Source organism: Bos taurus, chromosome X (genome assembly GCF_002263795.3).
Source record: "Bos taurus isolate L1 Dominette 01449 registration number 42190680 breed Hereford chromosome X, ARS-UCD2.0, whole genome shotgun sequence".
Classification (NCBI taxonomy): Eukaryota; Metazoa; Chordata; class Mammalia; order Artiodactyla; family Bovidae; genus Bos; species Bos taurus.
In genome coordinates this window covers 55,218,867-55,244,613 of record NC_037357.1, presented here as the reverse complement: position 1 = coordinate 55,244,613, position 25,747 = coordinate 55,218,867, and the positions used below count along the sequence as shown (strand labels likewise).

The 25,747-nt window shown below is 38.7% G+C and overlaps 1 protein-coding gene across 1 annotated transcript in view; it reads right to left on the bottom strand.

The window, feature by feature from the left end:
- The window catches only part of RNF128 (ring finger protein 128), a 100,517-nt gene extending 81,363 nt beyond the window's left edge, over positions 1-19,154 (bottom strand). The window contains exon 1 of the mRNA XM_005227835.5: positions 18,447-19,154. Coding sequence (XP_005227892.1) covers positions 18,447-18,849 — 403 coding nt within the window. The 5' untranslated portion in view covers positions 18,850-19,154. The remainder of the gene's footprint in view (positions 1-18,446) is intronic.
- Positions 19,155-25,747: the final 6,593 nt, after the last annotated feature.

Genomic DNA, 25,747 nt, shown 5'->3' with positions numbered 1-25,747 from the left:
TTCAACTAGTATTTTTTATTTACTTTGGTGTCATGTAAACATATATGATACTAACTGTGGCAAAGGGTTATTAAAACAGAGGGGAAGCAAGATTTTTTACTCCTGTGATGGGAAGATAAATAGCTGAGTTGAGTAACATTTTAGATGTGTGGGCAGAAAAAAAGATGGAGAAAAATGTAAGAGAACTGCTGCTGCTGCTGCTGCTAACTCTGTGCGACCCCAGAGATGGCAGCCTACCAGGCTCCGCTGTCCCTGGGATTCTCCAGGCAAGAACAGTGGAGTGGGTTGCCATCCCCTTCTCCAATGCGTGAAAGTGAAAAGTGAAAGTGAAGTAGCTCAGTCATGTCCGACTCTTCGAAATCCCATGGACTGCAGCCCACCAGGCTCCTTCATCCATGGGATTTTCCAAGCAAGAGTGCTGGAGTGGGGTGCCATTTGGTGTCTTGGAATTTTCTCATTCGTTGCAGTTTGTCAAGTATTTAGAAATAGAGGGCACTCATGCTTAAAGTAGTGGTCATTTACCAAAGCTCTGATGATCTTTCTCTTATTAGAATTATATTCTTAAAATGCAAATAATATTCTTGCCTGTCTGGCTTTCTCCTTCAAATATTGAAATCAACTTTTAAATTTTTTAATTGAACTTCATTTTCCACCTAAACTAGGTGCTCACCAGAATTATTATACTGAAGGTTTAGATTTTTTAGGGTCACTGTTTATTAGTCCCCTAAGAAAGAGTTGAGTCAGATCTCAGTTATAGATAGAAGTATATGGGAAGCAGTGATACAGATAATACAAAAGAGCAGATTATCAAAGACACTTGGAGTTGGCTTTGAAATGCATTTTTCAGCACATTTTCATCTTATGTTTTATGCAGGCATTCCCTTCAGACCCATATGAGGTGACTCTGAAGTAGCTTGAGTGATCAAAGAAAATTAGCCTGAGATTTAAACACTGCCAGTGGACTAGCTGCATGCAGATAATTAAATTAATGGCATAACTTAGCATATTTATATTCTGTCTATCGCCTTACTCCCATGAGCATGTAACCACTAAAGAGGATCTATGAACTCACTGGTCTTATCCATTCTGGGAATTTATTCACATCTTCAAGGTAGTTGGTTTTAAAGTAATCAATTAGATTGATTTTTGTTTTATTTAAATCTATTTGGCTGAACTTGACTGAGTATCTTGGTGTTCTCTTAATTGAAAGAGTTGCCATATGACATCAGAAGACATTGGAAATTTTACTTCAGATGCAAATATAGCATGTTACTGCTTAAATATCCTTGAGGCAAGTACCAAGGTGTTTGTATTAGCCATAAAAATGCTCAACATGCCCTCTGCTGGGCCTTTCTTTTATAAGATTGGAATTGAAAAATGCTGTGTCATCTGGTTGTACAGCGGGTTGAGAAAAGGAATTCCCCACAATGATCACATGCAATGAATAAACCCTAAGTACAGATTCATGAGTCTTTCTGGCATGAATAAGTCTGGCTCACTTAGCTGGTTTCTTGACCCAAAGAAACGAAGACTTCATCGTGCGTTTGGGAATTCCCTTGTGTTTTGTGAAGCAAGAGCATCTTATTGTCAGGTAATCGCTCCAAAAATATGTAAACAAATGAAACAATTTTACCATTATTATATTTTATGTAATTATTACATTGTTACAACTAAATCATTCTGCTACAAGAGAATATCTGTGAAGAGGTGAATTTTAATTCAAGATTTGTGCAGGGTTTGCAAAGATGCATTTCTACCTATCCCCTCCCCCCATCCCCAGGGTTTTATCTGAGACCAAATCCTATGAATCAGTAGGTGTTCCTTCCTGTAAATTAAGAGGGTGTTTTGGTTTTAGAGAAGAATGGAGATTTAGGTTCAGTGTTTTTTCTTTAAGCGAAAATTATTTTTATATTTTTGTTGGATCAAAATATTTTTTAATATCCTCTGTGGAGAAGGCGATGGCACCCGACTCCAGTACTCTTGCCTGGAGAATCCCATGGATGGAGGAGCCTGGTAGGCTGCAGTCCATGGGGTCGCGAAGAGTCGGACACAACTGAGCGACTTCACTTTCACTTTTCATTTTCATACATTGGAGAAGGAAATGGCAACCCACTCCAGTGTTCTTGCCTGGAGAATCCCAGGGACGGGGGAGCCTGGTGGGCTGCCGTCTATGGGGTCACACAGAGTCGGACACGACTGAAGCGACTTAGCAGCAGCAGCAGCAGCAGTGGTATAGTAACAAATATCCACCAAGAATCTTCCCCACAAATTCCTTACAGTCAAATGGGGGTGTACACAGTTCATTTGTATAAACTATAATCGCCACATTTTAGTTGACCACGTGTTCCTGCTTATAGCTTCAGAAGAAGCAAATCATGAAAATAGACAAAATCCAGAGACTATTGCTTCTCCTCTACCCAGTGCCAACTGGCACTCAAAAAAATAGAACTGGCCAGAATATAACTGGCTGTTTTTTTTTTTTTTTTTTTTATGAATTTATTGCTAAGGCACCAAGATCAGCTCTCGGAGCCCTGGGAGTCAAAAAGGAGTCAAAACGGTTTTCATTTTTATCAAACTGAAAATTCTTCCAGACTCATTTAGGTCAATGCCCTCAATGAAATCATTGTACTCTGAGTTTTCTGAAGCATCCAATTGCTTCTACTATTAACAAAATAAATAATAACTGCAAAGATAATGATTGGAGCATTATAGAAATCTGCTTGTGTATATTAGTCTTTGCTGCTTTCCTTTTGTTATGAATGTTAGTGATATGTCAAAGACAAGGGTGAAACTAACTACAGGACAGGAAAACAAACATACTAAAGGAATTTAGATTACCTATTTTTTCATATTTCAGTAAAACATGGTGCTTTACTGTGTAGCCTTTCAGAAATCAGAATACTACAATCTATGCAGTAATTAAATTTATCTGCAGGTACATTTAAGACAATAGGGGTTTTGTGTTTTTTTGTTTCTTTTTGCCCTTTTGTTTGCTGAATGCAAAGAAGTCTTTAATTACCCTCCTACTCTAAGTGATATTTTCTTTCTCTCACATGCAATAGGTACATAATTTGAGAAGGTATTTTAAAAATATGGATTGGCCAAAAAGTTCGTTTGGGTTTTTCCATCCTATCTTATGGAAAAACCTGAACTAACTTTTTGGCCAACCCAGTATATACTGTCTCCAAGATCTTATTGTAAGGGAATGGAAATATTCCCATAAGAAGTTATAGCATAAAAATGTCCCAGATAAATGTCAGAAAAAAACCACTGAATACCACAACTGCATGTTTTTAAAATGTAATTACAGGTTAAGAGCATAGGTCCATTAAATGGCAGCCTAAGGGACCAGGTATGTGAAGTATTAGTGCTTGAAGAAGATGCATGTTTTATTTACCACTTTACTAACATTTTAAGCATTCACAGAGTGAGGATTAATGGGCTGTGGACATTGATTTTTTTTCAGAGAAGTATTAATAGGATATCCAAGAGTTAAAACAATTTTCACAAATGAACAATGTGGATATTCTTTTAGATTTCACTGCCAGAAATACAGTCCAAGTATATAGAATAAAGAAAATAGAGCTCTACTTTCATTATAAAATTATTTTGCAGAGAGAGAAAAACTTTACTAAATCAGACTTGCTTGAAGTGGTCAAGTGCTATAATTGGAATTATAGAATAATATTTCATTATTTTGGAGAAGGGCTAGGGCTCATTCTGTGATGAAAGGAAATTTATGGTGTAGATAAGTTCTGCACTGAGAACAGTTACCTTGTACAAGAAAACCAATTTTTCTAGTGCCTTAGGAAGCATTCATTTACATAAAAGCAATTAGATTATTAATTAAAATCATTTTCACTGTTCTTTGAAGCAGATTTCTATATTTCATTAGCTTTGATTACATTACTGTTATATGCCTGAAAAAAATATTCTTTCAAATGCCCTTCCAGAGTTCAGTGATTTCCTGTCACACAAGCTTTCCTATTAAAATTTTAACAACATACGAAATGCAGCTTTATTATTTTCAAGTAATACAATAACACAAATGAATTGGTACTAAAATCATGTCAAAGAGAAGCACTACTGGGGATCTTTTAATGAACAGGCAAAGATTGTTTGCAGGAAAATAGTTGCTTTTATGTACCACATAAAAACAGTTTTCTATTCTTTGAAGCAGTTAATCATCTTCCCACTCTTCTAAGTGCCAACCCCACATTTTTAACTTAAACACTGGTGAGAATTAATGAGGTTTTTCTTACATGCTACCCGAAGTCACATAGTATGATACAGATCACTACATCTACAATAGTTTATATAAAGAAGTGAAAGAGTCATTTTAATTCCATGATATTGTGCAGTGAAACAAGACCTGAACTGGAATTTGGATCCATCACCCTGTGAACCTGTGTGGGTGTAAGCCCTCTGTGTAAGTGTGTGAATCACTGGTGGTAATCTAGGCAGTTCCTATTGCCAGGGCTTTATATAGAAGCAGCCTAACAAAAGTCATGTCCTGACTGCCAGCTGAAGGTGAGACACCAATAGCTTCAGGGAGAGACGATGGACATAAAAAGAACATGTTAATAACCAGCAAGGCTATTACTAAGTTGAGGAACCCCAACACTCTGGTATTACTATAGATAGAGTTGTGGAGTAGGTAATATTTATTTGGGAGAGTATACGCTTCTCTTTTTAGCCTCATTCATCAATCATCAGTGAGGGCTTAGTGTTAGTCTGTTACTGTGCTAAGTGCTATGTATATAGACATGAAAGAAACAAGCTCCCTGGATCTCCAACTGTCTAGTACTGCTTCTAGGTCACAGGTCATCCCATCTGCCATTTTGCACTCAAGTCACTATCAGTGAGTTAATCCTTGCTATGGTATCCAAATAGGAAAAGGAGTACGTCAAGGCTGTATATTGTCACCCTGCTTGTTTAACTTATGTCAGAGTACATCATGAGAAATGCTGGGCTGGAGGAAGCACAAGCTGGAACCAAGATTGCCGGGAGAAATATCAATAACCTCAGATATGCAGATGACACCACCTTGATGGCAGAAAGTGAAGAACTAAAGAGCCTCTTGATGAAAGTGAAAGAGGAGAGTGAAAAAGTTGGCTTAAAGCTCAACATTCAGAAAACTAAGATCATGGCATCTGGTCCCATCACTTCATGGCAAATAGATGGGGAAACAGTGGAAACAGTGGCTGACTTTATTTTTCTGGACTCCAAAATCACTGCAGATGGTGATTGCAGCCATGAAATTAAAAGACACTTACTCCTTGGAAGGAAAGTTATGACCAACCTAGACAGCATATTAAAAAGCAGAGACATTACTTTGTCAACAAAAGTCCATCTATCAAGGCTATGGTTTTTCCAGTGGTCATGTATGGATGTGAGAGTTGGACTATAAAGAAAGCTGAGCATTGAAGAATTGATGCTTTTGAACTGTGGTGTTGGAGAAACTCTTGAGAGTCCCTAGGACTGCAAGGAGATCCAACCAGTAAAGATCAGTCCTGGGTGTTCATTGGAAGGACTGATGTTGAAGCTGAAACTCCAATACTTTGGCCACCTGATGCAAAGAGCTGACTCATTGGAAAAGACCCTGATGCTGGGAAAGATTGAGGGCTGGAGGAGAAGGGGACGACAGAGGATAAGATGGTTGGATGGCATCACCGACTTGATGGACATGGGTTTGGGTGGACTCTGGGAGTTGGTGATGGACAGGGAGGCCTGGCGTGCTGTGGTTCATGGGGTTGCAAAGAGTCGGACACGACTGAGCTACTGAACTGAACTGAACTGATGGTATCTGTTTGGCTTCCCTAGTGGCTCAGTGATAAAGAGTCCGCCTGCCAATGTAGGAGACATGGGTTCAATCCCTGGGTTGGGAAGATCCCGTGGAGAAAGGAATGGCGACCTACTCCAGTGTTCTTGCCTTGAAAATCCTGGATTTTCAAGGAGGAGCCTGGTGGGGTTACAGTCCATGGGGTCACAAGAGTCGGACATGGCTTAGCGACTAAACCACCACCATACCAAAGGAGAGATCAGGGTAAGTTGTTAGTCAAGAAAGTCTTCATTAGGACGTAAATTTTGGCCAAGAGTTTAAAGTGAGAAAGAATTGGATAGGAAAAGAGAGGGAATAAATCAAGAAGTGGAATTACTTCATCATCATCATCCTACTATTACAATTTTTTGAGTGTCTGTGATAGAATAGGCACCATGCTAAGTGCTTTCTTTACATGTGTTATCTCATTTGATCCTTACAACCATGCTATAAGGTAGTACTGCAGTATACCCACTTTACAGATGAGATAACTAAGATGAGAAGACTGGAATTCAGAGAAGTTAAATAACCTGTTCAAGATCACATAGCTAGAAAACAAACAGTAGACCTGATATTCAAATCCAGATCTGTCTCTCTACCAAGCCCATGCCCTAAATCACTATGACATGCCACTGCTTCTCATAGAGCCCTTGTTACATTTTTGAAGGCTGAGAGTGAGCGAGCTATGAAATGTAAAATTTGGGAAGATAGGACCAATAGGTGGTCCTTGCATGTATTTGTTAAATGAATAAATAAATCCTTGCTTTTTAGATGAAAAAACAAAAGACCCCACATTTTATGTCTCTTTCTATTCCCATGTTAGAAAACCCAATTGTCAGCCAGAACTTGCTCTCCCTAGGAGCTTACATCTTAGTCACTGCAGGGCTATCCCTAGGCCCAGGGTATGGATATGTAAACAAGGACGAGTGGCACCCAAGGGTTTTATGCCCTAGTGTTTAACCTCACCTCTTGTATCCCAGGAGTGATGGGGGAGGTGTCATGTATAATATGCATCAGATTAGGGCCCTAGCATTTCTCTTTAGGCCTTCTTTAAGCTTCTCTTGTTCAGACAAAGAGCTGCAGTTTTCTGAGGAGAAAGGATGTGTTCTTTGTGAAATGGTCAGAGAAACCATACATCTTCCTTCAGCCAAAATGCAACTAACCCCTCTCTCCACCTGAGTTCTGGTCCAAGAATTCTCCACAAAGCCCTCTGGTAAATACAGCCTTTCTGCATATCCTGGCTTTTGAACAAGACTAATTTTCTAAGAACATTTGCCTGTATGGTTGGAATAGTAATATATTTCTAAGAATTAACCACTGTGGCCTCCAATTGCAAATGATCTTTACCATACACAAGTTACTGAGCATTTAGATGCGGTTATATCCTATATGAGGCTAATAAAAATAATCAGTGGGAAAATTAATTTGACAAACGATTATTTGGTCCATGGAAGTATTTTTTTAGAGCTAAAATAATATCAAACATTTTATTTGACCTATTCTCCACTCCTTCTACTCAGCCTCCATCACTGAATTGACTGCTCTGAGGAAAAGAACTCAATTTATATTTCCATTTAAAAGCTAAAAATACATACAAGTAAATGTAGGTTGGATTTAATTCAATTCTGGAATGCAGGGCAACCAGGCATTTAATCATTGCAGTTTTGACATCCTAAGGCCTTGACTAGGTTTCTACCAGTTTTTACTAAAAGCATTAGTCATAACAAACAGATCATTTCCCAGAACATTTAATTTATTAGATGGACTCAAATAATTTTTGTCATGAGCTCACTCTTTATAAGGATTTCATATTTTTATGAAACATCCTCCACTGGATGCAAGTCCCAACTTATACCTGGTTTAAGACTTTAAAGAAGTTCCATTTGGAAACTTAAGGCTGGTTAGTTTTACTTTCGGGTCTTTCAGCATCTATTACCTTCAGTGTACTCTCCCTCCCTGCTCAAACATTCACATTCCCCTCTTTCACTCTTGTAATCTATAGCCACAGCTCTAGGACCCTACTGATCTCAATTCTTTCATATTTTCAGCTTTACTGTATTCAGCTCTGCCCTTCTCAACTTTTTCAAGAGTTCCTGCTCTCTTGTGAATAATTCTCTTATGTTTTATATACACTGCCAGCCTTTTACACTGGTAAACCAAGTCCTCTATTTGTCTAAGACATCTTTACCTTCACACTAATGCTTCCTGATCTCACATTCATATCATCCTTAGTTATTGTCCCAAATGGAAGCTAATTTGTTTAATCTTCATTCTGTGCTCCCCTCTTTGTTCGGTTCATTACTTTCTTCTTCCACTGCTTTCCCCCCCAAAGTTTCCATTGAGTCTTCCAGGTCTCTGGTTCCATGACATATGCTTAACTGATAAAACTCCATCATTTCCTCTTTACTGAGGGTTATACTAAAACTTATGATGTTTCCTTTTGGTTCCTGACCCATCTTACCCCAGAGGACACCACTTTTCCTTCAGTTACTTTTAATAGAGACAGCTCATCCTTCTGTATCCCACATATTTCAGAGCTATAGGGGGTTTCCTCACTCCCACATGGTTGTTTCCAAACCACTTTCCCCCAACCATCATGAGTAAAACCCATTTCTTGGAAACTCATGGCAGTCAAGGGACTCATGGCACTTGGTTTTACCACCTCCAAGTCCTTCTCTCCCTATTTGGTCATGGACCAACTTCCTAGTCATTGCCCCACAAACATGGAGACTTTGGCATTTGAATCACAGTTATTCTCTCCACCCTAAGTTCTTCCATCATTCAACAGTCTGGCCTCCTTGTGATTCAACCTCAGGGACATTTGTCTCTGCTCCACTGTAGTCACTCCACTGTCATGACTAGACTCTGGACATTATTATCATCCTGATCTGCTCAACTTCTGAAATCTTAACAGAAATATTTCACTTCCTAATTGCCTCCTCGGTAGCTCTCCCTTTTATATTCCCACTCCTGATCTTTGAGTTCTTTGCTATTATCTTCTATAACTTTAACATCCACCCACATTGATGACCTTTCCAACACTATGACCTCATAATTTCTTAACCTCTTCAGCTCCAACAATCTCAACAGGTCTCTGAATAGTGCTTTGTATATTCTGCCTTTTACTAGTTGTGTAGCTATCGGTTTTCCCTACTATGTCTTCCTCCTTGAGGGCAGCGATCGTGTCTTGGTACTATTTTGTATGGCGCCTTGTGTTGTGTGTGCTCACCAGAAGGGCATTATTGTGTACTGTTTAAAAGCACAGGTTCTGATGTTAGGATTGCAAACCTTAGTTTTGTAATCTACTAGTTGTTATGACTATGAGGGGAAAGTTAACCAACCTTTCTATGTCTCAGTTTCCATAGATATGAAATATGAATACTAACACTTTGTACCTTGTGGATTTTTGAAATGATTAATTACACTATGTGCAGCACATAGCTAATAGAATATTTACTGTTAACAACTGCCCTCATAAAGGGAAAGGAAAACCAGTTTTTAATAGGAATTAGGTACAATACTGAACGAAAAGAGCTCCAGATCTTAGGGATAATGATATGGAGACAATCATTTTTTAAAAATTGAGAGCAAGTGAATTATTAAGCAAATTTTCATTTCCCTCTATTTGTACTTTCCACTAAGGAGATGCCAATGTACTGATCACTGCCAGAGACCAATTTACTTAACCATATACTATCACTATGTATCACTGCATGTAAAGTCATTAGAAAGTCACATAATAATATATATTATTAAAATTTAGATACAAATATGACATATGTCTAAAAATCTAAAACGTTAGGTAGAGTACATTGCTCCTTGTATGATGTGATAAGGGATGCTCTGAAATATGATTTCCTCCAATTTCCTGTTCCACAGTTCTGTCAAAGGTCTTGATATTATCATCAGAAATCAGGTTTGTTTGTTTAAATCATGTTGTTTCTAGAGACAACTAGTAAAGTTCTCCCTGGGATACTTTATTAAAGTAGCTCTGGCATATCTAATAATTACCTAAATGAGTAGGACATAAGACTTGTGAGTTGAGATGGAAATGGATATAATTTCTTTACATAAAGTCCTTGCTGTCTAGGGAAGGTAAGCTTGAGTGATGGAAGAGAACTAGCTAGGGTAAGAGGACTTAGGAACCAAGGATTGCTGAAAATGGAGAGGTTACTTAAGAGGAACTGTTCTATTGTATGCAATGCTATTCAGGCATTTCTCCATCTAGTTTAGGAGAAAGAGGACAGGAGTTAAGCAGAGAATATATCAATAAACAAAAAGCACAATTTAGACTTACAAAATATTCCTTGATTAAAAAATATATTCCTAGATTTTAAAATGGAGAAAGGGGACATAAAATGTCCTTTAAATAGCTCATAGTGAATTTACTCATATTGTTATTTTTCTGGAAACCAGCATTCAGAGGTACTGTATCTTTAACTCACTTATAAAAACATAAACTTATGCAGTTGTGTATGTTTGTGTCTATATGGTGGGAGGTGGGGGCGGGCAGAGAAAAAGAGAGACAGACACTTGGGAATTTATGTGAGAATATGAGAGAGAGGTACTAAAGTCCTGTTATTGTAAGCCAGGTTATAGTAAGGCTTATGATATTTTCAGAGTTTTGTGAATTCCAAGCATAACCATGGTATTTTCCAGGCCTATCATATTATATACTTGCTGGTACATCTTATGATCATGCTAGTTTTAAAATAACTGTGTGTCATTCTTTATTTAACTTGTGGTACAATGTGACTGGGCTTCCCAGGTGGCACTTGTGGTAAAGAACCCACCTGCCACTGCAAGAGTTGCAAGACATGGAGGTTCAATCCCTGGGTCAGGAAGATCCTCTGGAGGAGGGCATGGCAACCCACTTCAGTATTCTTGCCTGGAGAATCCCATGGACAGAGGAGCCTGGTGGGCTATGGTCCGTAAGGTCGCAGAGTCGGACACAACTGAGTGACTTAGCATGCATGCACAATGTAACTGTCAAATATTTTGGTTATAAACCTGTCTTAAGATTTTTCTATTTTACATGTCTCTATATTTATTATTCTTTACTATTTTCTGTGGCACTTCATCTTGTTTTAATATACACTTTTTCTAATTTGTCAAGATATTTTAAAATTTCACTTGTGTCTTACAATTTGACACTCAACTTGAAGTCATATGTATAAGCAACAAAAATGTTTTCAATCCTTTTATCAAGGGCACCTGGGAATTTGCTGGCAGTCCAGTGGTTAGGGCTTGGCACTTTCACTGCTGAAGGCACTGGTGGGATCCCTGGTTGGGGAACTAAGACCCCTCAACCTGTGTGGTGCAGTCAAAAAAAAAAAAAAAAAAAAGGCACCAATACAATGATATCTTTAAAAAAAGGAAGAAAAACAAAACTGCCCCTTTTACCTATTGTTCCCATAAATATATGCCTATACATATGTATTTATATTATAGCTTGCCAGTAAGGATAACAAGATTCAAAAGCTTTACTAAAGTTTTGAAACTTGATAAAGAGTGTCTCCCAGAAACTTCTCTCAAACAACACACTTATTGGTGGAACAGTGGGAGCATTTTTGTAGTAAAGTCAGAAATAAGTCAAAGGGGTACATTTTACACCACTGGAAAGAATGAAGAGGTACAATTCGTATAAAAGACAAAACTTTGTAGAGAAAATGGTCATTTATCCTGAAAATTCAAGAACAAATTATTAAAATAAAATAAGAGTTTAACAAAGTGGTCAGATATAAGAGCAACATCAATATTGATGCAAGGTCAATGTCATTGGCTTCCTTAGGTATCAGCATTAATTATGTTCATTGGAGTATTGTCTATAAAAAAACAAAGTTGAAAACAACCTAATTGTTCATTAATAGAGGAGTGGTTGAATAAGTTATGAGTGTGCTTGCACTATGAAATATTATCCAGTAGTTAAAAATTGATACAATCTAAATATGAATTTATTAACATGGAGATAACTCCAGTTCCTACTGTTGAGTGACAAAAGCAAGTTGCAGAATAACTTCATTAATGTGAAAAATAAAAGATAGATTGATTTTGTATTTTCTATTGGTATACATATGCAATAATGAATACAAAAAGCCTGAAAGGTTACCTACCGAATGAAGCAACGGTTATCTTTTGGGAGAGGCCTGAGATTGGGGGCAATGGTCAAGGAGAACTTTATATTTTGTGTTTTGTTTTTTTTTAAAGAGAAAGTATTACCTGCATAGGAAAAAATAAAAACAACTTTAGAGTGAAATAGTTTGCTGAATTCACCTAAATTTCATTTGAACTAGTCCATCTTTTCATACATAAAAGGGAGTTGCTTTTTAGTTTCTTAACCTTTCATCCACTTAACAACTAGGGAAGACTATGCACTATGCTCTGTACAATGAGTGACATGTTCTCCGCCATCCCGGAACTTACAGTCAAGTGGGAGAGACGCGTAATAAGCAAATGAGACAGTCATTACACTTTATAAGAGATTTCAACAGAAATGAGGACCCGGTTTTGATTGAAATTAATGTGGTCAGGGGAGATTTCTGTGAAGAAGAGACATTTAAACTGGGATTCAGAGTATTGAATACTCTGAATATCATGTATTATAGTGATGATGGTGATGAGGAGAAAAACAAGCCCAGAGGATCTCGCAGAAAAAGCTTTATGGGTTAGTGAAAATATCTGAGGGTCAGAGTGGTTAGGCTTTAGGCAGGGTGGGTGGCAGTGTTAAGTTGGGAAGGCAGGTAGAGGCCAGATCATACAAGTCCTTTCAGGCATGTTAAAGTTTAGATTTTATTTGAAGAATAATGTTAAGTCACTGGGGGTGGGGGTTGGTTTGGAGAAGAGAAGCAATGTGATCTGACCTCTATTTTTAGAAGATCATTCTAGCTGCCATGTCAAGAAAGTAGTGACACAGTTATATTTTTGGAGGCAGCATTATATGAAAACATGAAAGAGAAATGACTTCAGTAGAGGGGACAGCAAGTGCAAAAGCTAGCTCTTTTGGTTTAGAAACAAGAAAGACAAGAGTGGCAGAGGCATAGTAATGTGGGGGAGAGGGGTGTGGAATCAGGTCTCATCACCCAGGGTTTTGTAGAACCTGCATGAAGCCTGGGTTTTATTCTAATTTGGACTGAATTCTATTTCCCACAGGATCACTCTGACTGCTGGGTGGAAGACAAGACTCTGTAGGAGGGCGAGAGTAGGAGGGAGAGCTGCTGGGAGGTTATTGTCATGGTCCAGGTCCCCAGTGGCTCAGCTGGTAAAGAGCCCACCTGCCAAGGCAGGAGACGTAAGAGACATGGGTTCGATCCCTGAGTCGGGAAGATCCCCTGGAGGAAGGCATGGCAACCCACTCTAGTATTCTTGCCTGGAGAATCCCATGGACAGAGGAGACTGGCAGGCTGTGGTCTATAGGGGCGCAAAGGGGACATGACTGAAGCAACCTAGCACGCATGCAGGTGAGGCATCATATTGGCCTGGGCTTGGGTTGAAGCAGCAGAGGTGGGAAAAGGGACGGATTTCAGCAATGCTTGGAGATTGAATCAATAGGACTTGATGCTTAATGAGATGTGGGAGTGTAAAGTAGAGGGTGCTTTCAAGTACTTTCAGGCTCAAGGTAGGGAATGGTTTATTGGGACTGAGGGCCTGAAAGGGGCCCTGTGTGGCTGGAGCTCAGTGTAGAGGGTGGTGTGTGGGGAGGTGAGAGGAGATGAGGTCAGAGTGGTGGGCACGAGCCAGGTGATTCATGGCCAGGTGAGGACATGGAAAGGTGTCTGAATGTACTCTAAGCACCATGGGAAGCTACTGAGGGTTTTAAACAAGGTGTGGTTTGGTTTTATTCTCAAAAGCCACTTTAGCTTCAGAGTGGGTAGTGGGCTTAGATGGGGACAAGAGAGGCAGGGAGATGAGTTAGAAAGTTATTGCAGAGGTCTGAGGATGAAGTCTTGGAGATGGTGCCAGGCAGATTTGAGATTCATTTGAAATGGAACTGATTAGTTTTCTTGAATTAAACACACACCCATGTGTGTGTGTGTATGTATATATATATATGAGTTTATATATAGAAGTGAAAGTCAGTCGCACAGTCATGTCTGACTCTTTGCAATCCCATGGACTGTAGCCTGCCTGGCTCCACTGTCCATGGAATTCTCTAGGCAAGAGTACTGGAGTGGGTTGCCATTTCCTTCTCCAGGGGATCTTCTGACTCGGAAATCAAACCCGGGTCTCCTGCATTGCAGGCAGATTCTTTACCAACAGAGCCATTAGGGAAGTCCATATATATGTGTGTGGGTGTGTGTATATATATATATGTGTGTGTGTGTGTGTGTGTGTGTGCGTGCTGCGATTCATGGGGTCGCAAAGAGTCGGACACGACTGAGCGACTGAACTGAACTGAACTGAACTGATGTGTGTGTGTGTGTGTGTGTGTGTATCAGAGTCTAAGCCTTATTGAAGTTTTTATCATTTCCTCATTTCATTTATATACTATATTTTTATTTACCCCCTCATTTCTAGGAAAACAGTTTTCTAAAACATGTGAGTTTTCTGTTCTGATGAAACTCTTCCTTCCATGCACATAACTGCTTGGGAATTGGTGAGTTTGGGGGATTCTGAAAGACTATAGACATCACCCTATAATCCATTTTGTTGAACATAGTCAAATAGATAAAGAACCATTTTATCCCTTTCAAATTACTGACTTTGCTGAAATAAACTACAATACATTCAAATCTAATTGCTTCTTAGGGCAATTAACCTATTAATAGCATGTTTAACTTTCAAAAAAACCTGTTTGGTCAGAAAGCCAATACTTAACGTATTCATTCAGAATTAATTAATTCATTCTGCATTAATAACTGAGGAGTCCTGCCTTTTCTTGCACATCTGGGACAACTGGATAGATAGATGTCTCCAAAATATTTGGAAAGAATTGTTAAGAAGTTACATAATTACTTAAGGATACCATAAACATATCTTTCTATTTCCAGTCACATCAAAATGCAAATCCAAATACACTACAAACCGGGAAACTTAGAATTATAGCTTTACTGGGCTATACACTATTCTTCCTCAGTGAGAGCATGTCTCAGACTGAAGTTGTCTCCATCAGAAAAAGGATACTGCTAGTAGGGGGGCTATGAATGAATTGGGCCCAGGAGTAAAGACATTCTGTATCCATATCATGAAACCCTAAGAGGTAAGGGGTGCAGAAATATCTCTTGGGCTTCTTGGGGACTTTGAAGGCAGGGTATAGGGGGGTGGGGAAGCACTGATACATAAAATGGGGGGAGATAATGTATTTGCACATCAGTAAAGACAAAGACATAGTGTATTGTTGATGAGAAAGAGACAAGCAGCCCCTGATATCTGGGACCTGGCTTGGTACTAACAATCAGGACTTGGTGTTTTCTTATTGAACATAAATAATTTCACAGAGCATCAACAGTAGAGAAGTTCATTCTGTACCCATGATGGATCAAGACAAAGACAAGACCATTCTGTAATTATGTCTGAATCCAGTCAAAATATGAACAGCATCCAAGGCACAAAAATGACCAAACATCTCCATCCTGACAAACGTGAGTGACGATTACTTTACCAATTATCTGCCTGTTCAGATTAGTCTTTGCCACTTAAAAATAAGATTTTTTTAGAAATCCAATCACAGAATTACCCCCTACTTTCTGACAGCATCCAAATCCAGAACAATGCCAGCTAGAGTGACCTACTCAGCTTGGTTTTCCCAAGAATTTCCTGGCTTTAGCACTGCAAGACCCACAATCCAGGAAATTCCTGTCTCGGGCAAACTGGGATGTCTGGTCAAAGGCCTGTTTCTGTAAATCCTCCCCCAAGTCATCTGAAGCAAGCCCAAATCCTAGAAATCCTTTCTAAAGCCCTCTTACTAAGATACCCCACCGTTTTTGATGGTATGCATTCCCCTTTTGCTGCAGTAAGTAATAAATCCAACTTTTAAAACTACAGGTCTACTCCTAGCAGCCTTTGGTTAGAGGGTGTTGACATCAATAAGACATAAAGAGGCACAGCATTATGGAAAGGCTAGGGAGGCCTAGCATGGAAAATGAGACTGAAGGAATGAAGAGGTAGTGGGAAGCAAGGAAGTAAAAGGGTGGTTCAGCCCTGAGGCGGTAGAGTGTGGTTTTCCGAAAAGGTGGTTTTCAGGGGTGATAAAAGATAAGGTGATGGAAGGTAAAGCCTAGAGCCTTTGTAGAAGGAGCAGGAGTTGTTCCCCCATGCTCTGTGCCTGAAAACACACACACACACTAATGAAAGACAGCAAAAACAAACACAATTTTGGCTTATGTTATATAATAATGACGCAGTCTTTAATGGCCTAGGGGCTGGTCATTGAGTTTTCATATCCACACAATTCCCTATGTTTGTTGTTTGTCAACTGCATTACATAATAGTTTCTATCTAAGAGAAATTTCTAGGAAGGAAGAACTCCAATGACACACTAGCTGACAGGTTTAGCTGCAAAACACTAAACTTACAATTTTAATTCTTTGGGGTTGAGATCATTCAGTGTTAAAGATCACCATTCATTAGTTAAAATAAAGACCCTAAAACAGTGCCTGACATATGTTAAATGGCAATAAATATTAACTATTACAATTACTGTGATGATGCTATGTTTTCCCGTGTGCTTATTTTAAAACAGGAGCAATGCTGTAGTTTTTACAAATGTTTTTGACCACATAGCCTTGACTATATTGGTATTATATATTCAATGATAAATGTAGTTGCTTTGTTTCTTAAACTGTACTCAGAGACATATACTCAAATGACTGTGCATGCCTTTTGGAGAGATTTACTGTTCTGGCAATCTTTTAAATTCAGTAGTTGGGCACCTACTTTTCAGTAGTTGGCCCTTCATGTTGCAAAGCAAGTTTTGAAAACATAACTGCTGTTTAGTCTGATACTGTTTATACTTTTAGAAAACCAGAGGATTTATAAAACAGAAACAGTCTCACAGACATCGAAAACAAACTTATGGTTACCGAAGGGGAAAGGTGGGGAGGAAAGATAAATTAGGGATTTCGGGAATAACATATACACGCTACTATATATAAAATTGATAACCAATGCATGTGTGTGTGTGTGTGTGTGTGTATATAACTGAATCACTTTGCTGTACACATGGAAACTAATACAACATTGTACATCAACTATACTTCAGTTAAAAAATTATGCTAAATAAACCAGGGGAGTAAACAGCAGAATGTGACTGTCCATATAAAAGGAAACCTTGAATACTTAGAGTCTCTAATTTGAAACAGAGCACATAGATTTCTTAGAAGAGGTTTAACTCCTAATTTTCAACAGAAGTGCCTCATTTTATTTTTACAAGAATAAAAGTCATCTGTAAAAATATAGGAACATAGGGAATGCTTATGGAGTACTCTTAACTTCAGAAGAAAAAACAATGTGAATACTTGGGTTCTGGTGATGTCCAGGATATGTTATAAAAGGTAGCAAGTAGAGTTTTGTACATTTACAATAATTTTGTACTGCTAAAGACCATGTTACCTGGTTTTTCAATACCCAGAGAAACAAGCAGCTTGGTTTTCAAACATTAGTACCAAATTGCCATATTGTATGTACACAACCTGGATGTTTCAATCATTCTACTACTCAACACAAATTTGATTTTTTTCTTACAATTTTGAAATCTGGTTGATTTAATTTACATTAATTTTCTCAAACACAAAATTTGGTGGTGAGAATACTAATTATCCTGATATTGCATTCAACCAGATCTTACTCTGTTTGAAATTATTTTTTTCCTTTGGCCAAGTCTGGGGTCAAAAATACCTATATCCACCTAAAGTATAGAAGACTTGTTTCAGAAGTCTACTTTTTCACTGATTTAAAACCATTTATTTTGAAACTGGCATTTTTTACAAAATAAACAAAATTAAAACAGTAGTTCTGAGATAAATTCCTTTACAAAGTTAATACGTTAGATAATTATATTTACTTGAGTCATAAGTAAACATTTTTAAGGGAAATCTTTACTTTTGGTGTGAATTACAGAGCTATCCAATTTCAGCCATACCATTTTAAATGTATAATGTTTCTTACAGAGTAGTTTTATACGTATTAGTCCCACAAATATTAAAATCTCACATGCATACAGCAGATAGTTGAATTCTCATTTCTGTAAACATTTTGAACACTTAAAACATGCTACTGTTTGATCATAATAATGAATCAGTTTTGCAGTTACTGCATACTTGAATACATACAACCCTGAATCAAAATGAAAAGTACAAATTAAGAATGAAATTAAAACATTTATATTTTCTTTAATGTTTACAGGTAAAGGCACATTTATTAAAAAGCAATTATATAATATGCACTGAGAAAGCTGATAGAGCTAAGAATATCATGAAGGAAAACAGGAACCACTTCCTGAATTGCTTTTGTTCTTGAAACAAATTAATTCCAAATATTAATAGTAAAGTAACTCAGAGTAGTGCCGGGCAAAAAAATTTAAAATACACTTGTTTAACAGTCTCATTGCCAGATCCTAGACCCATTCTAGATAGAAATACCATTTTAAGATAAACAAAGACATTAACCCTCTTTGGGAATCGGTTCTTACCGAAATTTGCCATCTGTATCGTCTGGTTGCCAGTCTCTGGAAGATTGTAAATCACAACAGCATCAGCATTTCTTCTGCCCGCTGTTTGAATTTTTTCTGAAAATGTACAATTACCTCTTTCTATCAGCGCAATCCAGGGCTTCTTAGTATAGGTAAACTCAGTGTTGTAGTCACAAGCTTGGTAGTTATTGTTCTTAGGGATGCCTACCACCCCCATAGCATTAGCCACTGGTGAGGCTAAGCCATAAACACCACATTCGCATGTCTCTGCTGAAGTGTAGTTGCTGGTTTCATTGTAGTAAGTCACAGTCACATAGGCATTAATTGAAAAAGATGCTGTGATTTTAAATAAAAATGTAAAAATTACCAGCAGCTGAAAACTGGACTTAGTCTCCTGGTTCATTGTTCATTCATTTGAGCATAAAATTTAAGATGTCTGCTGATTTTTCCAACTATCAGTCACCATTTGTCCATGCAGGTCCCTGCTAAGCAGAAGTCTGAAATTTCAGTTGCAAGTAGGTAACTGATCTCACCTCTAGCAATGTAAGCTCTGAATACATCAGCTCTATTTCACTGTACTTAGCTATATTCCCCGTCGCCTGTCCTTCCTCCAACTGTACACACGTATAACCCTTAATCAGGACTGCCTTAGCGATAAATAACACCATCAACTTTATTCTACGTGTCAACTTATCAGGATTGGATGACTTCCTGCATTGACATTTTTTCCTTCTTCTTGTTCCAGCTAATGAACTTTCATAAACATGGAGTGGATTGGAATGAGGAACTGGACTATTGGTACTCCCACGTGACAAAATGAAAGTCACCTCTCTCAGATTATCTAAAACACCAAACTGGTTTTCCAAGCCCTGCTGAAATATGCTATCAACCAATTCAGCCAGAAGTAAGTTAAGATCTGTCATTTTAATTGCTATTGCATTGGTGGAATTGATTTTGCGGCCTTTTTTGGTCTTATTTCTTTGTGGAATTTTTCTTAACAATCTCCCCAAGGAATATCTTCTGCTACCTTGTTTATTCATTGAAAGGGAAACATATTCCAGTCACTAGAGATCATTTGAAGTACAATGCCTTGCCAGTGGTGGGCACTCAAATATTTCTCAACTGATTGATACCTATAATGTGATGCATTCCATTAATTTTTATGTCCCGTGTCTTATACTCTAACAAAAGATTATGCAAGGTTTATCTCCTAACATTTAGAATAAAAAGAAATTATTTTAGTGTAGTTGCTTTACAATATTGTGTTAGTTTCTGTTGTAGAGCAAAATCAATCAACTTTATATATACATATATCTGCTCTTTTTTTGGATTTCCTTCTCATTTAGGTCACCACAGAGCACTGAGTAGAGTTCCCTGCACTAAAAGTAGGTTCTCATTAGTTATCTATTTTTTACACTGTTGTTGTTTCGTTGTTAAGTCATGTTTGACTCTTTTGTGACCCCATGGACTGTAGGCCCCCAGGTTCCTCTGTCTGTGGGATTTCCCAGGCAAGAATATTGGAGTGGGTTGCCATTTCCTTCTCCAAGGGATCTTCCCAATGCAACCTGCATCTCCTGGATTGGCAGACAGATTCTTTACCACTGAGCTACCAGGAAAGCCCATATTATACATAGTAGCATATGTATGTCAGTCTCAGTCTCCCAATTCATCCCACCCCAATCCTGTTCCCCCCTTGATGTCCATGTTTGTTCTCTACATCTGTATCTCCATCTCTGCTTTGCAAATAGATTCACCCATTTGTACCACTCTTCTAGATTCCACATATATGTGCTAATATACGATAATTTTCTCTGACTTTCTTCACTCTGTGTGTCTCTAGGTCCTAGAATTTTTAATTCTAGTTATTGTAAACATATAAATAGCTTTATTTACTTCATTGCTTCCTTTACTGTAAGCTGTTTTTAATCAAGAGTACACTGGACACTAGCAGCAGTTGGGCATACATTGGTGTGGGCTCGATTGGTCTGGGTAAGTTGCTGGGAAAGGTAGATTGCAATGTGTGCCAAGGGCCGGTGAAGGAGTAGATGAATGGACAACAAGACAGAGATATCAGGAGTCTGATTGGGCCAAGGTCAAAAAAACAGATAAATAGGTATCAGACTGACAGAGAAGTAGAAAGACACCAGGTCAAATGGAAGGCAGAAACAATGGTAGTCTGAAGTCCAAGGGAAATAGTCTGGAATAAGGAATACCACTAGAGTCAACGGGACAGGACAACAAAAAACAGGAAAATAGGAGACATTGTTGAAGATGACCAATGAAGCTATTTCCATCCCACTCCCCCACTTGTCCATTCCTGGGCATCTGAAGTATTAGCATTGGGAATGGACACTGCAAGTGGAAACAAACAGTTAACATCAGAAGGGAGTTCAGGGAATCTGCAGTAGAAACTTATGGATAAACCCCAGCAAATACACAATACAAATATGAACCTTTCTCTCCTTTTACAGCTGCTGATTACTCATGGGTGTATCCCCTCCTTCACAGTACCTGGTATTAGTAACAACTTACACACAGTAACCACTCAACAGTTATTCATGGAATTGAACTGAAAAGTTTAAAGGTCTTGTGTATTAGCTTATGATCTGTTTCAGAGTAAATGCAAGTAGTTTATTATTTTGCTATTAGCACTATCATATTGACGTCAAAACTCATAATAAAGACTACTCACTGGACAAAGAAAACTATCAAACTGAAAACACAAGTATTATTGTCAAAATGATTAGTCTGCTGATTGCTAATAGACATCTGTGATCAATTCAACAGATAATTCATTAGTAAAGTTCTAGAGATTTAACCTTCTATCAGATCAGATCAGATCAGTCGCTCAGTCGTGTCCGACTCTTTGCGACCCCATGAATCGCAGCACGCCAGGCCTCCCTGTCCATCACCAACTCCCAGAGTTCACCCAGACTCACGTCCATCGAGTCAGTGATGCCATCCAGCCATCTCATCCTCTGTCGTCCCCTTCTCCTCTTGCCCACAATCGCTCCCAGCATCAGTCTTTTCCAATGAGTCAACTCTTGGCATGAGGTGGCCAAAGTACTGGAGTTTCAGCTTTAGCATCATTCCTTCCAAAGAAATCCCAGGGCTGATCTCCTTCAGAACGGACTGGTTGGATCTCCTTGCAGTCCAAGGGACTCTCAGGAGTCTTTTCCAACACCACAGTTCAAAAGCATCAATTCTTTGGTGCTCAGCTTTCTTCACAGTCCAACTCTCACATCCATACATGACCACTGGAAAAACCATAGCCTTGATTAGTCGAACCTTTGTTGACAAAGTAATGTCTCTGCTTTTGAATATGCTATCTAGGTTGGTCATAACTTTCCTTCCAAGGAGTAAGCATCTTTTAATTTCATGGTGGCAGTCACCATCTGCAGTGATTTTGGAGCCCCCCAAAATAAAGTCTGACATTGTTTCCACTGTTTCCCCATCTATTTCCCATGAAGTGATGGGACTGGATGCCATTATCTTCATTTTCTGAATGTTGAGCTTTAAGCCAACTTTTTCACTCTCCACTTTCACTTTCATCAAGAGGCTTTTTAGTTCCTCTTCACTTTCTGCCATAAGGGTGGTATCATCTGCATACTTGAGGTTATTGATATTTCTCCCGGCAATCTTGATTCCAGCTTGTGTTTCTTCCAGTCCAGCATTTCTCATGATGTACTCTGCGTATAAGTTAAATAAACAGGGTGACAATCTACAGCCTTGACGAACTCCTTTTCCTATTTGGAACCAGTCTGTTGTTCCATGTCCAGTTCTAACTGTTGCTTCCTGACCTGCATACAAATTTCTCAAGAGGCAGGTCAGGTGGTCTGGTATTCCCATCTCTTTCAGAATTTTCCACAGTTTATTGTGATCCACACAGTCAAAGGCTTTGGCACAATCAATAAAGCAGAAATAGATGTTTTTCTGGAACTCTCTTGCTTTTTCCATGATCCAGCGGATGTTGGCAATTTGATCTCTGGTTCCTCTGCCTTTTCTAAAACCATCTTGAACATCAGGAAGTTCAGGGTTCACATATTGCTGAAGCCTGGCTTGGAGAATTTTGAGCATTACTTTACTAGCGTGTGAGATGAGTGCAATTGTGCAGTAGTTTGAGCATTCTTTGGCATTGGTTTTCTTTGGGATTGGAATGAAAACTGACTTTTTCCAGTCCTGTGGCCACTGCTGAGTTTTCCAAATTTGCTGGCATATTGAGTACAGCACTTTCACAGCATCATGTTTCAGGATTTGGAATAGCTCAACTGGAATTCCATCACCTCCACTAGCTTTGTTCATAGTGATGCTTTCTAAGGCCCACTTGACTTCACATTCCAGGATGTCTGGCTCTAGGTCAGTGATTACATCATCGTGATTATCTGGTAATTGATTCTAAAAGGAAAATCATTATATGATTTTAAATGACAGCTTTGCCTAACACTTTGTGGCAGTGCTCATGAGAAACCTTTGCTAAACTATTTTAAATTGCTTTGATGGTTGAAGTGCATGACTTTAAATGGTAGCCAGCATTATATACCTTGTATGTAAGTGCCTTTATGTTTCCTTTTATAGCTTTCAGAGAGTCACACCTTACAAAGATAATTTTAAATTTTTTTTAAAATTTTGCAGTTAAGTAAAATTAGTCCTAGAACAATAAATACCCATCAGTGCAATTTTCCGGTTGACTCAAGTTAATTTGCTGGGGGATGAGTAGTCTAGTATTTATTCAGTGTTTTTAAGATTTTCTCTGTGAACACCTACAGTAGAATCATTTAGAAATTTATCAAAAGTGAAGATTCCTGGGTCCTACTACCAGTCATCCTGAATCAAAATCAGAGGGAAATATCTAGGAATCCACATTTTAAATAGCTCTCCAGGTAATTCTCATGCACTCAATTTAAGAACTTTATTTTTTAAATTTATTTTTAACTGGAGGTAATGAAAAACAACTATTTCTGCTTTATTGACTATGCCAAAGCCTTTGACTGTGTGCCTTTCACAATAAACTGTGGAAAATTCTGAAAGAGATGGGAATACCAGACCACCAGACCTGCCTCTTGAGAAACCTGTATGCAGGTTAGGAAGCAACAGTTAGAACTGGACATGGAACAACAGATTGGTTCCAAATAGGAAAAGGAGTACGTCAAGGCTGTATATTGTCACCCTGCTTATTTAACTTACATGCAGAGTACATCATGAGAAACGCTGGGCTGGATAAAGCACAAGCTGGAATCAAGATTGCTGGGAGAAATATCAATAACCTCAGATATGCAGATGACACCACCCTTATAGCAGAAAGTGAAGAAGAACTAAAGAGCCTCTTGATGAAAGTGAAAGAGGAGAGTGAAAAAGTTGGCCTAAAGCTCAACATTCAGAAAACGAAGATCATGGCATCTGATCCCATCACTTCATGGGAAATAGATGGGGAAACAGTAGAAACAGTGTCAGACTTTATTTTTCTGGGCTCCAAAATCACTGCAGATAGTGATTGCAGCCATGAAATTAAAAGACGCTTACTCCTTGGAAGGAAAGTTATGACCAACCTAGATAGCATATTCAAAAGCAGAGACAGTACTTTGTCAACACAAATCCATCTAGTCAAGGCTATGGTTTTCCCAGTGGTCATGTATGGATGTGAGTTGGACTATAAAGAAAGCTGAGCACCGAAGAATTGATGCTTTTGAACTGTGGTGTTGGAGAAGACTCTTGAGAGTCCCTTGGACTGCAAGGAGATCCAACCAGTCCATCCTAAAGGAGGTCAGTCCTGGGTGTTCATTGGAAGGACTGATACTAAAGCTGAAACTCCAATACTTTGGCCACCTGATGCAAAGAGCTGACTCATTGGAAAAGACCCTGATTCTGGGAAAGTTTGAGGGCAGAAGGGGAAGACAGAGGATGAGATGGTTGGATGGCATCACCAAGTCGATGGACATGAGTTTGGGTGGATTCTGGGAGTTGGTGGTGGACAGGGAGGCCTGGCGTGCTGTGGTTCATGGGGTCGTAAAGAGTCGGATACAACTGAGCAATGAACTGAACTGAATTGCTTTACACTATTGCATTGCTTTCTGCCATGTATCAACAGGAATCAGCCATAAATATATGTATGTTCTCTCCCTCTTGAATCTCCCTCTGGCCTCCCACCCCATCTCACCCCTCCAGGTTGTCCCAGAGCACCAGATTTGAGCTCCCTGCATCATACAGCAAATTTCTACTGGCTGTCTAATTTTACATATGTTAGTGTATAGGTTTCAATGCTACTCTCTCAATTTGTCCAACCCTCTCCTTCTCCGTGGCCACAAGTCTGTTCTCTGTCTGCATTTCTTGCTGCCCTGCAGATAGGTTCATCAGTACCATCTTTCTAGATTTCGTTATATATGTTAATATACAATTTAAGAACTTTAGATGATACAAGTTGTACATGAAGAATAGTGTGGTATCTAGTTGTCGTTTTGACAGATTAGCTGCTGTCATTTAATTTCAACCTCATAGTGCTTCCACTTCCAATCTATAACGGTTTGATGTTTTAATTATTTTATATTGCAGTATAGCTGATTAACAATGTTGTGATAATTTCAGGCGGCCAGCAAAGGGATGCAGCTATACACATACATGTATCCATTCTTGTCCAAACTTCCCTCCCATCCAGGCTGCCACATAACATCGAGCAGAATTCCCTGTGCTATACAGTAGGACCTTGTTGGTTATCCATTTTAAATGTAGCACTGTGTACTTGTCCACCCCAAACTCCCTGACTATTCCTTCTCCCCAAGGTTTGATGTTTGTTTGTACTTTAGGTGCTTCTCCTAACATTCCTGAAGTTCTCTTACAAGACAAAAGGTTGTACATGTGCTGACAGGGCAGCAGCTAGTATTATATCCTCAGGAAAACAGTAAGTTCTGCGGGACTTTTTCTTCATTGACACAATGAAAGAGGTTGGATTAGAATTGACCTATCCATTCTTTTCTGGATCTGACATGCTAGAACTCTTACAAAAATGAAAGTTGTTTCAAAACTATGAGGTTTTAATTTTTCCTTCTTATCAGAACAATTCAAGATGAAGCTGCATCGAGTGTAGATGAAACTACAGTGCCTAGATAGGAGGTTAAGTTCCATGTACTGGGTAAAGCTTGAGCTCTAATAAAACTAACAAGTGCTTGAAATGGGACTCTACCCATTTAGTGGTATATAACTTTAGTGGTGTACAAATTGCCTGCACATTAGAATCACTTGGGGAGCTGTTACCTATCTTGATGTCCAGGCTACACCCAGATCAGAACTTGGGGTGGGTGACACGTTGG